Source organism: Ammodytes marinus (genome assembly GCF_949987685.1).
Source record: "Ammodytes marinus genome assembly, chromosome: 23".
NCBI classification, from domain to species: domain Eukaryota; kingdom Metazoa; phylum Chordata; class Actinopteri; order Uranoscopiformes; family Ammodytidae; genus Ammodytes; species Ammodytes marinus.
The window spans coordinates 18,768,903-18,784,340 of NC_137227.1; the positions used below are offsets into that span (position 1 = coordinate 18,768,903).

At 39.6% G+C, this 15,438-nt stretch overlaps 1 protein-coding gene across 3 annotated transcripts in view; it reads left to right on the forward strand.

Annotated features, from left to right (window-relative positions):
• Positions 1-15,438, forward strand: part of znf638 (zinc finger protein 638) — a 64,184-nt gene that overhangs the window by 13,502 nt on the left and 35,244 nt on the right. For 2 of the 3 annotated variants that reach the window (XM_080052126.1, XM_080052127.1), the window contains exons 8-26: positions 177-311; positions 724-822; positions 953-1,445; positions 2,392-2,508; positions 2,610-2,632; positions 3,156-3,305; positions 3,553-3,681; positions 4,573-4,611; positions 4,997-5,122; positions 5,219-5,345; positions 5,570-5,737; positions 7,841-7,875; positions 7,985-8,155; positions 8,258-8,392; positions 8,897-8,935; positions 9,019-9,159; positions 9,347-9,447; positions 9,619-9,642; positions 10,282-11,611. In XM_080052126.1, the coding sequence (XP_079908252.1) occupies positions 177-311; positions 724-822; positions 953-1,445; positions 2,392-2,508; positions 2,610-2,632; positions 3,156-3,305; positions 3,553-3,681; positions 4,573-4,611; positions 4,997-5,122; positions 5,219-5,345; positions 5,570-5,737; positions 7,841-7,875; positions 7,985-8,155; positions 8,258-8,392; positions 8,897-8,935; positions 9,019-9,159; positions 9,347-9,447; positions 9,619-9,642; positions 10,282-11,611 (3,582 nt within the window). Of the gene's footprint in view, positions 1-176; positions 312-723; positions 823-952; positions 1,446-2,391; positions 2,509-2,609; positions 2,633-3,155; positions 3,306-3,552; positions 3,682-4,572; positions 4,612-4,996; positions 5,123-5,218; positions 5,346-5,569; positions 5,738-7,840; positions 7,876-7,984; positions 8,156-8,257; positions 8,393-8,896; positions 8,936-9,018; positions 9,160-9,346; positions 9,448-9,618; positions 9,643-10,281; positions 11,612-11,699; positions 11,809-12,119; positions 12,225-12,568; positions 12,857-13,376; positions 13,494-13,581; positions 13,704-13,802; positions 14,282-15,438 lie in introns of those variants that run through there. The other variant, XM_080052128.1, reaches the window with a different exon arrangement.

Below are 15,438 nucleotides of genomic sequence, written 5' to 3' on the forward strand. Positions count from 1 at the left end.
ACAGCTGGGCCAAAGGAAGACTGAGGGAAGAAAAACCTCATTCATTATATTATAATACCGATTTTATAATGATAGAACGCTGGTTCCGTATGGGTGAAGCATTCCTTTTACTCCCCCGTTCCAGATGGTCGAAAAAAAACTAATTGGTCGAAGTGTGTGTCTTTCTCTTTTCTCAGTCGGGTAAATCATCGCCACCAACCATGGTGAAACTGCAAGGGATTGTGGGTGTTATCACTCACGGGGATTTGACCACTGCCGCAGAGCGCTTTGGAAAAACCAAGTCGGTTGTAATATTTCGGTCCAAACAGGAGGTATGTAATAAAGAGAATGAAGAGAGAGTATGTGTTTGATCTCACCAGTACAGGATTGAACAAGGTTTATTCAATTAAATTAAGACATGTAATCCCAGACTCCAAAAATATTTTTATTTATGATTATTTATCAATCTGTTGAATATTTTATTTATGTTCTGGTCTGGAAAATATCAGAAATATGTTGTTTTTTTAATGTGAATATAGTGAAATGGCCCCAACAAGTGTAATATAACAAAGGTGTGTGTGTGTGTGTGTGTGTGTGTGTGTGTGTGTGTGTGTGTGTGTGTGTGTGTGTGTGTGTGTGTGTGTGTGTGTGTGTGTGTGTGTGTGTGTGTGTGTGTGTGTGTGTGTGTGTGTGTGTGTGTGTGTGTGTGTGTGTGTGTGTGTGTGTGTGTGTTTGCAATTGTAGGCAATTGTGTGTTTTGAGAAAGAGGAAGACGCTTCGACAATGAGGAGCATAAACAACGTCGATGTGAAAGGAACGATTATCAGTGTTTACAGAGAAAAGGTTGGCTATCACGCCGTCGGTCTTTCTTTCCCTTTCCCTGTGTGATCATAGAACCATTTGTCTATAATGTGGTCAAGCTATCGACAGATCAGAACAATCTAAAATAACATCTCAATGATTTTATTCACAGAGGGCTGATTCTGAGGAGCAAAAGAAGACTCAAACCGCTAAATTCACCAGCACCACTAGACCATTTCTTATCCCGATACCTACGATACCAAACACCCCTACAGAGTTGTTCCTTCGTACACATGAGATACTTCCACTTATGTCAGTAACAGTCCCTAAAGCGAAGGTCCTTGTTTCCAAAGCGAAAAATGTCTCAACCAAGCAGGTTGCCAAAACGGTAAAAAGGAGCAAGTTGTCTGCCAAGGGAGCTGTGAAAAAGGTTGTAAGACAAACTATGAAACTTGAAAAAGCTGAAGATGCTGAAGAAATGGAGGAATGGAATCCAGTTGTCCGGACAACTACAGAAGCTGAAAATTCTCCAGACAAACCCAGTGAGAGTCAAATACCAACCAGTATGGAAGAGATGCACCAGCAGGCTGCAGGAAGCCCAACTGAAGTGGCTGTGGAGGAAAAGCTTCCAGGTGGAGGACTGGAGACAACAACAATGCTAAAAGGTATGTTGGAGACCTTCTGTAATGGATTCATAGAGTTCAAATGTGCCCTGTGGTCTTGGCTAAATGTTTAAAGAGGACCTATTATACTACTTTTCTGGTCTTAATTTCTTCTTTTACACTGCTATAGAGCAACCTGACACGAATCACATCACAAAAAACTATGTAGATTTTCAGGAAGCTCTTTCTCTTATTTTGGCGATCCAGCACGTCCTGTCAACACTTGAGTGTGTGTGCTTCGGCAATCTCCGCTCCCTCCGCCTGTGCATCGGCCATCTCCGCTACCCTCCCCCCCCCTCCTGCAAACCCCACTCCGTTGTGATTGGTTACCTTCCTTCCGGAACACTTTCAGTGGCGGGAAGCGCGAGCATGGACCTATAAGGGCGCGAGGCAGACGCGAGGCAGACGCGAACAGGGAAGTGACAGCATTACCATACATGGAAACATCCGCGTGGAGACGTCACAAAGTTTTATGCGACGTCACAAATTATGAAAGGGTAGACCGCTTTGAACACGTGACTTCTCGACTGGCTAGAATAGTGTTTAGTGCTCGGCACAGACACCCCAGACGGTCAGCAGGGAATATGTCGAAATGCATGTAAGTCATTATTTGATAATTTAGTATGGTTAAGCATGACTATGAATCATCATAACAACGTTTATAGGTCATAAAAGTCAAAAAGCATCATAGGTCCTCTTTAATGAATAAGGATGGAAATGTTTGACTGGCAGACCTCACTTGCATTGTTCCCCTAAGCAATCAGTTTTAGTGAAGACAAATTTAGTGAAGGAATTGAATTTGAACTTAAACTGTGGGTCATGGAATAAAGAATTACTTTCAGATGTCAACCTGGATCCAACGGATATACGAATAGGAGAAAGGGGGTGGTGATGATAATCTTAGAAAATACAGATTTCCACATTACTCTTATGTGATAATCTGTTGTAGATCCTGTGACTGATGCAACAGCTGCAGCAGCATCCATGACGTCTTCAACTGCAGATAACCCTCTGTCCATCAGGGAGATGGAAGAAGATCATTGGAGTCAAATTCTGAATAATTTAAGTAAGACATCTATTCTGTCTTATCACAAATATATATATATCTACATGTGATAATGAGTTTCCTTCACTTTTATTTATATTTTCTTTGTCTCTTTTTCACAGATCTCTACAGGGTCGCACACAATGTAGGTCAAATGACTTGTATGAAGTACTACACTATTTACACATGTAGTTTTTCTTAAAGATACAAACTAAATGTTCACAATAGAACAGGATCCTACCTTCATTGCTGCCATCAAATGATAACCATTGAAATGTCTTTTTAATAATTATGGAATGTAACATTGCACATATTGTATCTTCAGGTCTTCAGCAATCAGTTTCAAGATCTCAGATACTTTTTATTGCCTGCTATAGTGAGGAATCGGTAGAATTTTTCTTGTATGTTTTGGGAGGCAACAAACTTGTAAACTAAAAGAGTGATTTTTTTTTTTTTTGATAGCAGGATTTTAAATCGGTCAGTGCATCAAACCATTTCATGCATTTTTTTTTTTCTTGTTAAAAAAATAAACTATTATAATAAAGTAGTGAATTACTGAAAACCATTTCTTCCCTCCTGGTTTCCTTTATACATTCATACTTGGCTGGTATGAAACATACAGTACATGCACTCAATGCACTTTCTTTATTTTCCCTTAATGTTTCCAGAATTTTCGGAAAAAAACGTGGCTTCTTATAAAAGGACTGCCAGAGTACTACGACGGCTGCTACACAGAGCAAGACCTTGTCGAACTGCTCAAGGCACATGGATGGCGTTACTGGCCTCCCAACATCTATGTCGTTCCTCATGCACGCATGGTAGGAGTATAATTCTGAATCGTCCAGGTTTATTATTTCCACATTTCAGCTGCTATTTATTTTAGATCGGAGGAAATAATAGTTTTTTAAAGTTTTTTTGTTTTGTTAAATGCATTGAGTCTTTTTCAGGCTTTTAGATTAGTTATGCCACATTTTATTTTTGTTTGAAGACCATTCGCACAATCCCGCTTTTAAGAAATACTTTCAGCAAGTAAACATATTAATATGTTTATGGTTGTCTCTTCAGGCCTTCGTCATGATGTCAAATAATTGCAATGTCGCGAAGGAAATGGAGGCCTGCAATAATGAGGGAATATTTTTAAAAGGGTCTCAACTTCTCTTCTACGCAGTAGCGAATCACTTCACATTTGATGAGGTAAGCACATACCCAACACGTTTTATTAACGTATTTCAGTAGGTCCACACACCCAATTGCGAAATATTGTTGTGTTTCTGATGCTAAAAGATGCTGATCTGTGTACTTTAAAGGTGCTGTGAGCGAAATGGTCCTTTTAGCTAACTTCCTGTCAGTGACTGCAGTTAGCAGTCCCCTCACTCATCCCTACGTCACCACATTAATGCACTGCGGTCTACTATCAAAAACCATCAAAATAGACATTGGGAAGGATTTTTACCTGCTCCGCCATTGTGTATTTGAAGCAAATATGAATTATTTAAAATATAGATATTTTGGGATGCTCCAGTGGTGTAGTGAGTAGACTAGAGAGCTTTCCATTTGAGGCTCAGTGCTTATCCCACTGGACCCGGGTTAGTCTCCGGCCCAGGCGGTTCACTGCATGTCATCCCCCCTCTCTCTCCCCATTTCCACTCTCTACTTCAAATCTTAAACTACATATACAGTTGAGGACAGAATTATTAGCCCCCCTATGAAAATTTCCTTTTTTCAAAAGTATTTCCTTAGTGCTGTCAAAGAGAGCAAGACATTTTTAGTCCTTCTGGGAGCTAATAATTTTGACCCTGGTAGTTTTTGTGAAATAATTTTGTTTCTGTGTGCAAAGTAAAATGATGTAATCGTCCAAAATAAAAGTAGGATCTTTGGAAAAACTGTTTTGAAAATTTTAATTGGGGGGCTGATAATTCTGATATTTTTTCTGAAATATGTATATTTTTCTTTTACAAAAATAGGACAGGCACATTAAAGTGATATAAATTGCAGTGAATGTATCGAGATTAAGTGAGCATGGTGCGCAATGGAAAAGTGTCTTTTGGCATTTTAACTCTGCCTACCCTGATGTTTCTATTTCAGATTGGGGTTTACAAATCACTGATGCAGCTGATGGATCATGTAAGTACAACACACTAGACATTAGTTCTCCTAATTTGTAATCTACTTCATATTTTTATCGCTAAAATAATCTCCTGAATTATACTTTAGTTTTTAAAACAAGCTGCAAATATAACTGTGTGGTTGTCAGAGATATTAAAAGGAGAAGTCGCCCCCTCCTGTCTTGGGTAAAAATGTAGGTTTCATCTTAATTGCTGCATTTGTCTCTTAAAATTGTGACGTAAAAAAGTACAAGAAGCTTTAATCAAGATATTTGCGTTAACTTCAACAAAAACAAATAAATAATGTAATTGCAACATTGCATTTGCTTGTGTGTCCGCGTGTCTCTGTCCTTGTGTTAACTTTTTGTTTTGGATGTTCATCTCCTGTTTTTTTTTTGACATAGCCTGTGACTGTTCATGGAACAAACACAGTCTTTATCAATAACATTTCACCGAGTGAGACCAAGGACCTCAGAGGAACTCTGAGAAATATCAGTCGTGTCAGGAACTTTATGCCTCTCCTCAACAAGGTATTAACAAACACATAGAAGTACGCCTAAATACGGGGCTTTAAAAACAGTTCCTGATAGTATAACCTGTTACGTTTGTGTGCTCGTGTGTTGTAGGTATTTGTAGAATTTGAGGATATTTACGAGGCTGATCGGATCGGAGTTTGGTACAGTCTCCTGAAACAAGCCCCTGGCTACGAAATCCACAGGAAATATAAACCAACCGACAGCCATGACATAAAAGGTATGTTTGTTTGAGGAAAATAGTGTATATAGTTTTCATTTAGTTGATGCACGGATGTTATGTGTGATTTAGTCTGTATGTGATTTTTTATTTTTGTGTCTTTGAGAAGGAGAGGTGAATCACCAAAAGTGGGCCGGCTATTTAAAACATGAATGACAAATTGTACTTGAAAAATTGGACCAATATATTGAAAATTACACTTTGCCCGTTTTGTGTTTGTGCAGTACCGAGAAACCCTCAGGACGTTCTCCCAAACAGCAAGGATATAGTCGATGGAGTAACTATGGAAATCAAACATGGTATTCCATACGGCAGCCTTTCACCGTTTTGGGTCACTTTGAAAAAGGAACCTTTCCTTTTCGCAACCGTGTCTCCTTGGTTCCATGTGCCAGGTAAGAGAGACTGTTGTTAATTCTCACATTACCAAGTTTGATACGGTATTGCTAAATAGGGGAGAACGGGGTTATATGTCACACGGGTTGGTTGTCACAATCGTTATATCTCGGAACCAGAAGGCGCTGTCTGTGAAATTTTGGTATGTAAATATCCAGAATTGGGATCAGAGGTCACCTACATAGTCCTCCTTGGAGTTAGACTTCTGAATTTGAGGTGAGACGACTGTTTGTGTTTATGTCAAAAATATTTAGCTCCTCAGTATTTTTCTTCTAGGATTTTATACAATGGGTTTATAACAAAACACTTGTTACCCTAAAAAAGTGTAAAGGATAAGCTATAGTTTAGATTGTTGTTAGCAAGCTAATTAGTTGTCAGATGGTTGTTGGCCTTGATGTTGGCAAGAAATTCAAGTTGGAGTTGGTCGTCACATTTTTTGAGGGGGGAGAGGGGGGGTTGGTTGTCACATGTTATCCAAAGGCTGCAGCCAGAAAAGGAACCCAATAACGAAATAAATTGTCAAGCTGTATCCTCACGGACACCCCAGAGAAGGAAAGAATAGAGCAGGAAAAGGCGTACACGTGCACACCCCTAGCCTACACGGAGTGTCTCATTTGAAATGTTGTAATGGGTTAATGCTGATGCCACAGTGCATTCCGAGAGACTAAAGTCTAACGCATGTTTACATAAGTTTCTCTGCAGAAGCAACCATCCCAGACCCCTGTGGCGGTCATAAACTAATTTAAGATGGGATAGTCCCTTTTAAAAGGTTGGTTAATCCAACCAGACCTTTGGGGACTGAGTCTCTGCAAGTTCCACAGGATGAAACTCTATTGGGAAGCTACCATAAAGTTCAAACCAGACATGGCAGGGCCCAGGCACCCTGCTGTGTTTACCTTATCTCAACTCTGAGACACAAGCTTCAAAGCTCTCTTTTCCTAAGGAAGGAAAAGCATCTTACAAACACTGCTTGCTGATTAGACAACTAACTTCTGATTGGATGAGAATGCATTTGGACTGTTTTAATAGGCACATCACACACACAAACACACTGACACTCGTGATTTTCTCCTCAAGTATTCTTAATGAATACATGAGTGTTGAGTTTCTGTAATTTTAAAGTTAAGATCGCGTGAAGACAAAACCAAGGTCTCCCCGCATCATCCTTTATAATTATTATGTGTTTGATTGAAGCAGTAGGTCACATACATGCCTTGCATGCTACTTCCCCTACTGATTAAAGGTAGAATATTCAACTTTTAGAAGTTGTCCACATTGCTATTAGCAATTGATCTACCCGTGGCTTAAAAGCCACCTCAAACTCTTGCGTGACATCAAACTCTCGCGTCTGACATCTAAATTCATCTAAATTCTAAAGTTACGTTCCTCTGTCACACACACACACACACACACACACACACACACACACACACACACACACACACACACACACACACACTACATATGTGCACTGACCTGCACATAGATAGAAATACATGGGTTTATAATCTAAACTGTTCTTAGTATTGCTTGTGCTATTGCTGCTTTCTTAAATTAGATTAGTTCATGGTTATTGACTTATGTGTATCGTTTTAATCAACTTGCCTAAGTAAATAAACCCTTACATTTTGATTTTAAGAAGCAGTGTCTGTGATATTTCTGTCTTGTATTTCACTAATGGCTGGTAAATAAGGTTTATGCTCGAATATTCACTCCTTCATTATCTTAAATGTACATTGTAACCAACTTTGACATTTTCAAGATACATCCCTTTAACATTATGAGACTGTTTTTCTGATTTGATTCAAAGTTCCCTTTTTCAAAGGGTGGTGCTCCGTAGGTATTAAGTAATTTGATTAGCTGGACTAATCTAATTGATCATTAATTAACAATTTTTCTTAATATTATAATTTCCTAGAAATAATAATATTCTTGACTTTGACCAAATCTACCCCTTATGAATTCCCAACAGAAAGATGTTTAGGTGATGAACAATTCTCACTACAGTAAAAAGTGTGCCTACTAGCCCCGGTCTCCCCTATACCACATCAACGTATTCAGTGATGTAACTGTTTTGCACATGTTTAATTTTTAATTGCCAGATTACCTGTTAGTCCAAAAACATGACAACATTACGGTAAGCCCAACACCCAGTTAATTTCAAATATATACATGAAATTCCAAACTGATTGAATTAGCGTCATTGAATTACTTAAGCTTTGGGTTTTGAACATTGTGTATTCTAGAGGGCCATTCACCGTGGTGCCATGAACTACTCTACAATCATGTTGACCGGTCTGGATGGGCATGCCAGATGTGCGCTTAGTCAAGTGACCAGAATGGTCCGTGCTTATTTCCCCGAAAAGGACCTTCCGTCCTTGCTCAACAGAGTGACAGTCCTACCGCTGCAAAACAGGGTAAGCTCAGAAACCTCAGAGAGTTACAGACACACACGAATTATTCAATAGTGCTGTTTTGTATGAAATGTAATATTACTCCCTTTCCTTCCTCCCTTCCAGGCCTTTGTGTTCTTCCCTGATTGGAGTTCGTGCTTGCATTTTGTCCATGGTCATGTCAGAACAACGTTTACTTTCAGAGCCTGTACGCTCTGTGTTCACTTAGTCTTGGAACAAATGATTTCTGAATCTAGTGAGGTAAGGACACTGGGAGAAACACCAAAGGGGGCACTCTGGGCTGTTGAACTGGCAGGATCAGGATGTGAAAGAATAAACCTACTTTTCAAAGTGGACAGCAATTGACAGGAAATTATAGCTGTTGTTTCTTTGTGGTCATTTCAGAAGGAAAAAATAACAAATGTGCTAATGTTGTTGTTGAGGAGTAATTCACAAAAAAGCACAGGGTAGTGGGAAGGGCGTCCCCCTCCGGGCCCAGGCCCTGCAGCAGACCCGGGTTCGAATTCCGCCTGGGTCGGTTCTCTGCGTGTCTTCCCCTCTCTGTCCCATTTCACGTCTCTTCAAAACTGTTTAATAAAGCAAAAAAAGCTATTTAAAAAAAAAAGCACAGGATTAAAACAAAATTTAGGACATTTTAAGGAAGGTATTGGTGTGAAATATAGACTTTTATGAATTCAGATATCATTTTTACATATTTTTTGACTGCATCTATAGCAATCGTTGACCTGTCTTTTTTTTTTGCAGGAGATGTCTTACACAGATCTGATGAAGTGGAGCAATGCTGTAAGTAAATCTTTAGTCAATTAAAGGCTCCTAATTTTTGGATGTTGTGGTCCTTTTATAAACAACTATTTCTTGTTCTTCAGGGAGTTCCAGACCTGAAGGACCTTGAGGACCGCTTGATGTGTGTGAAGATGAAGGATACGTCTATGAACGTCATCAGGACGGTCATGGAAGTGGTAGCGTCGATCGCAACCTTTGTCAACTTCATGCCGCTCGCCAACAAGGTACACACCTGCACCTTTCACATTAAAGTGCTGAGAGATGCTCTAGCAAGCCTGGAGTTTTTAAAGTTCTTAATGATTCTAATGCTTTACTGCTGTTCTCCGAATGTTTGTTGCTTTTTTTTTGTCACTGTCCTTGTCTCCTCTTCTTCGTCTTTTCTCTTTTTTCACAACTGTTGTTTTACCTCAGATGTACATTGAGATGGCTGATCCCAGCGGTGTATCCCAGGTGTTGAAAAACTACAAAGCTATCGTAGATAAATACGAGGAAAGGAAAAGGAAACAATTCTGGTATGCCTGTCTTCTTTCATAAGTTACAGTTTGAAATTGGGGTACATTAGTTTCATAATAATTATTATACTTTATTTGAACTCGAAATAAATCTCATCAATAAATCACTCGTATACATATTTTTCTCCCGTTGCACAGAAACTGATTAACTCTTTCTTTTTCTCTTATCAGGAAATCAGTTTCAAGTGTTCAGGCGTAAGTATATCACATTGTACATTTTTCTTGTCTTCAGAGTACTAATGGACCTTTGACCTTGTGAACATGAACACGTCGTATATCTGTGTAGCCAAAATCTTGGGTTTTAAGTTTACTGAGAAAAAGTTCACAGCAAACAGCATGGACGTTTAAGCAATACATGTTATACAATCAATAAGGAAATGTATTTTCAGATATATTGTAATGATTTTAGAGGTGTGACTACTACTTGATTAATCATTTAGTTGATCAACTGAAAAAAAATTGACATCTTTGTTTTTGATAGATTTATCGATGAAGCAATTTTTCAAGTTTATCTCAAAAAAAGGTGTTAGATTTGCAATGTTTCAGATGTGGGGAAATGCTGTCTGTAAATGCTTGGTTATTGGACTGTTAATGGGACAAAAAACATTTGTAAAACAGCAAAGACCGAATTGTGATGCATTTTCCACGATATTCTGACATGTTAGGAACTAAAAAATCAATATTATGAGAAAATGTTGTGCAGATTAATTGAGATATGCAGCCTTTAAGGTTTTTCAGGAATAAAAAAACAACAGGATTTTAATATACTTGATAATGTTACATATACTTTACATAATCCTTCATTTGAAAATAATTTTCTGTTTTTAATTTTAGTTTCAAGCCTCTGAGACAACATAAACTAAAACGGCAAGCCTTAGGAGAGGCCAGAAAACTCTCTGAGGAAGATGTCGATCAAGTAGTCCTGATTTCTGATAATGAAGATAACATCGAAGTGCACACCACTGCAAAGGTTTCGAAAGAAGCTAAAAGGGAAGAGACTGTCTATGAGGTAATAGATTCTGATGAGGAACAGACGGACAACAGGGCAAGAGTTCCAACAAAGGAGTTGGTTTATGAGACGATAGATTCCACTGACGAAGAGGTTGAAGAGGCGACGACCACAGAAAAGTCTGATAGAAGTACCAGAGGAAAGGAGGATGATAAAATGACACTGAATCTCCGCGAATTGTCAGAAAACCCAGAGATCACGTATAAGATTGTAGACTCTGTCGAGGACGAGACTGCTGATGAACAGGAAGGACACAGGGAGAATACCCCAACGAAAGATGAGAACCCCCTTCCAGAAGAGAGCCCACCAACAATGAAGAGTGACATTGTTGAACGAGAGTTGAGGGAGGGAGATGCTACATATGAAATAATTGACTCTACCGAGGACAGTGTTGTTCAGGATGATCGGACCTCTACAATAGGACAAAGCAGTAGGGCAAGCAAAAAAAAAAGGGGATGCAGAGGGGGAAGAAAAAGGAAAGAAGTTAAAACAACTGAAAAAGACAGTGTAACACCACAGAAGTGTGACAAAGACGCCTCGGAAAGAGTAGCTGACCAGGAAGAGGTGACCTTTCAGATTGTTGATTCTGTTGAGGACGAGACCACTGACGATCCTCCCACAGAACAGTCTGAGAGCGCAAGAAAAGAAAACATTTCTCAAAACAATGTTGAGCCCAAAAATGAGGAATCAGAAGTTCCCATGTATCAGATTGTAGATTCTCTGGAAGACGATCAAGTACCAGAAGCGGTATCAGCCACAGAGGTTACTGATGAAGGCAGAGAGAAAGATGCAACTCCAACAAAACAAGAGGCCTCAGCTGAAGAAAAGGACACACCAACATGTGGTACCACTGTTATGGAAGTGTTGGAAAACACGATTGTCAAGGAGGAAACTCAGTCCCAGAGTGATCCTGCCATACTAGAAAAAGAGAGCAAACAAACATTTCCGGTGACTTTGGATGAGGTGGGAGCAGATGCAGATGAAAGAGCGCCGGAAAGCCAAGAATTGAATGGAGAGATCACGGAAGAAAAGCTGCAGGCACTCGTCACTCTGGACTTTGTAGAAAAAGAAGAGAATGGAACGGACGAGCAAAGCACACTGGAGGCCCGCCCACTCAGCCAGGAGCACGAATCAGTGGACTCCTTAAACCCAGAGGTAAAGTTCAAGGCTTTATCACACATTTAAAAAAAAAAATCTACAGATTCAGAGAAACTTGTGCTTAAGATCTGCTGTCTGTTGTTAGACTCTGGTGACTCTAGATGAAGCCGTCTGTAATGAGGAAGAGAATCCGGACCAAGAGAACGCTGAGAAAACCTTGAGATCTGCTAAACGCAAACATCCTGAGGACACAGGTGTGTTGATTTCTGTCAATTCACAGAACTGTATCCTTACAAAGGTGTATTTGCATTATACCCACAAGAGAGCCATTGTCTCCATGTAACTAATGTTTGTTCAAACTCATTGACCGGCAGACATTTTGACTTGTAAAAAAAGGGAAAGCTGGTATAATTAACAACATTATTAACGAACAACATTGTCTGCTCTGAGAAGGGTATTTCGGCTTCACCAATGAATATTGACTTTGTCTTTGTCCAACAAAAGCTAACGGTAACAGACGCAACTGGTTTGAATTATGATTTTTTTTATTTATTTTCTGTTATAGAGGAAAAAATAAAATTTGTGACGGTAGACGAGGTTGAAGAGGAGATCAAGGAACCGTTGACCAGGACAAGAGGCCGACCAAAGAAGTCACCCAGAAAGACCCCTGGTAAGAAAAACACATATTTTAAACAAGCATGTGATCAAAGTAAGAAGAAAGACGTCTCTTCTGTGTGTGCCTGTCTTTTGAGTTCCTCACCAACTTAATGACAGAGCCAAGCCACTCAGACTTCGGTGCACTTGTACCTGTGCTTTTATGGTACCAATGTTTGGAGTGGCCAAAAAGGACTAGAGTGTGTAGCCACTGCAACAGCGTTAATTAACTGCCTCAAAAACAAACTTGCCAGTTGGCAACACCGGCACCTCCCAACAGGGATAGCACTTAGTTACCAAAGCTCAGATTTCTAGACACTGAAAAATGTGCTCTAACCTTACATCGTCTTTTAACCACAGTAAGAAGATCTACCAGAGGAAAACAAGTGAGCACGGAAGTGGACAGAGAAGAAGAAAAGGAACCAGCTGTAGCCGACGTAGAACCTCCCACTTCTCTAGATGCCTCGTCGCCATTGGTCACAGATCCTTCCGAGTGCCAAGAGGAGATCCAGAAGGCAGAGGTGGAAGCACCGGGCCAAGCCGACATCGACGCTGCCTCTGCTGGACAGGAGCCTGAACCGGAGCGCCCTGAGAACCAGACACTGGAGGAAGGAGAGAAGGAAGAATGTAGCAGGGCGGACAGTAAAGGTACAGGAACCGTGCTATACAAACCTTTTGGAATGACAAAGGGAATGTTCCTGAGATTGCTTATCTCCAAAGTGGATGAACGTTTAAATTCTGGATCTACTATTTATAAAATGAGGACCATTTTGAATATTGAATAATTGTCGAGTCAATTTTGAAAAAATTAAGTGTTTTATTTCTGTCAATGCACAGTACAGTATCCTTAAGCAGGTGTACTGTATTTGCATTATACCTACAAGAGAGCCATTGTCTCCATGTTTTTAATTGTGTTAAATTCCATGTAAAATCAGACATTCAATATACAGCTGGAATAGAATGACCCTTGTTTCATGACCACATTTTGCGACTATTCGACCCTGGGATAAACAGTCGAATAGTTGACTTTTCTGGGTCACCCAAGCAAAATGGTTGCCAGATTTAGTGTTTAATTGCAGCGAAGATTGAGTAAACAGCTTTTTATAAGTATAAATGTGATTTTTTTTTTGGGCCTAAATGACGGAGATTCATTACATCTCTTCCACAGTTCTGAGTAAACTGAGGAGGGAGGCTGTCGGACCTGAAGCAAAGCGATCTCGTTCTCAGTCTCCTTGTGTCCCTGCCGACTATGAACTTCCACCATTCAAACCCAACAATCCCCTCGGTAAAACACACACACACACACTAAAACACACAAAAAAACACCCACTTGACACAACAAACTGTTTCACTTTCACTGTCACCCTCTACAGGTCTGGAGTTTGTCGTCCCCGTATCAGGATATTTCTGCTATCTCTGCTCTGTGTTTTACGTAAACAAGAACACAGCCATGAACCTCCACTGTAGCAGCCAGAGACACTACAATAACCTGCAGGTAAACACACACACACACACACACACACACACACACGCATGTACAAAAACAGACACTTTGCCTGACATTGTTTGTGCTCTCCTGCTTCCTTTTTTTCAGAAACATTACCAGAAGTCCTGAACAGAAAATATCAAAAAGTTCAACGGAAAGTTGTCAAGGCTCCGTTTCTGATTTGATTCTGGCTTAATGAACTTGTTTTTGTTTTTGTTAAGGATGTAGTGTAATATTGAGCTGGACAAGTGAAATCTGATTCATCTACTTTGCTGTTTGGCACCTCTTTATATGTACATGCTATGAATCAAACATCAAACCTGCTCAAACAATCTGGGATTCAAACCCGCTTCAACTTTACAGTTTTGGTGCCTTGCTCTGCCTACAGCTGCAGTTGCATACTTTCTGTTTTGGAGAACCTTTCAGTTTCATTATGGAATTAGTAAAAATCATATATGCAGAGGTTTTTAACTTTTAAATATGCCACATGACCTCGTTACTCATCAATAAAAAAAAAATCACAGTATTTTTGACAAGTTGCGTTTTGTCCCCCTGTTGAATGTATTTCTTACACCTGTAAATGTTTTTCTCAGTTTTTATTTTCAATTTTTGCAGTAATAAAAACCTGGTAAAATTGTAATATGGCTGGCGCTCCTTTGACGATCCTCTTCTACTGCAGTGATTTAGTGTCACCTGACTGGAGGGCTGGCCCCATCAGCTGTTCATCTCCAGAAACCAACTCTCTCTGCTTCACACTGATGGACAGAGAAACATTCAAGTATTTCTGACACACTTTGTAGCACCTTTTTGAAGATGGAAGCTTACTGACTAACATCTTTTAGATGAGTTTCAAGATTTGGTAAGAAGACCTCCACAGTGTCAGATTGTGTGATGTCAACAAGGAGACTATTCCAAAGGAAAGAGGGACAGTAAGAGAAAGCCGTGGCAACCTACAGATTTCTTTTTAACGCTTCGGACGGATTCTGAGGACAATAAGTTCAGACAGGTAAGATGAAAGGGAAGGAAGAGTAGTTTTGGTATGAAATAATGAACACATATTTGTCATTAAAAAAAAAGATTTACTGTTGACCCAAGGAGACAATTTACAAGTATCACCGTTGCAATACAGAAATTGACTGAAGACAAAGACATTTCAAAATCCTATATACCCCTTCTGACACATTGCCGTACGTGGAATTTCTCCAGTAAGCCGTTTCCATCTGCAGCCAGTGTGGGCACTTTGCGTTTTAAAGGTGCAGTGTGTAATATGACATCATCAAGAAAGTTCTAGAATGCAACGCTCCCTGGGTAACCCCAACCCTTTCGAATAATAACAGAAGCTACAGTGGCCTTCAAGGACAAGAACAATTCTAAATTCCAAACAATGCACCTGATGAAATTCCAACCATGATGGCGGCGTGTATAATCAGCTATTATACACTAAATTAAACGTACTTATGGATATTATAATTATTTTCTACCAAGTCTGCTATGAAAAAATTCAACACACTGCAGGTTTAAGTGCGAGTTGCTATATAGATTCGCTGAAACCGAGCAGATGTTCACATCATGCTTTGAGGAGTTAAATGTTGATGTTAAGCCTTTTCCTGTTTCTGCTGGAAAGTTTCCAGATGCATGTAAAAGCGAGTACCTTTTAGCACAACATGTTTTTGTCTACAAAGGTCATATAAGTGGATCAAGTTTACCAACATGAATAAAATCTAAGCAGAAAATACTTATAAAA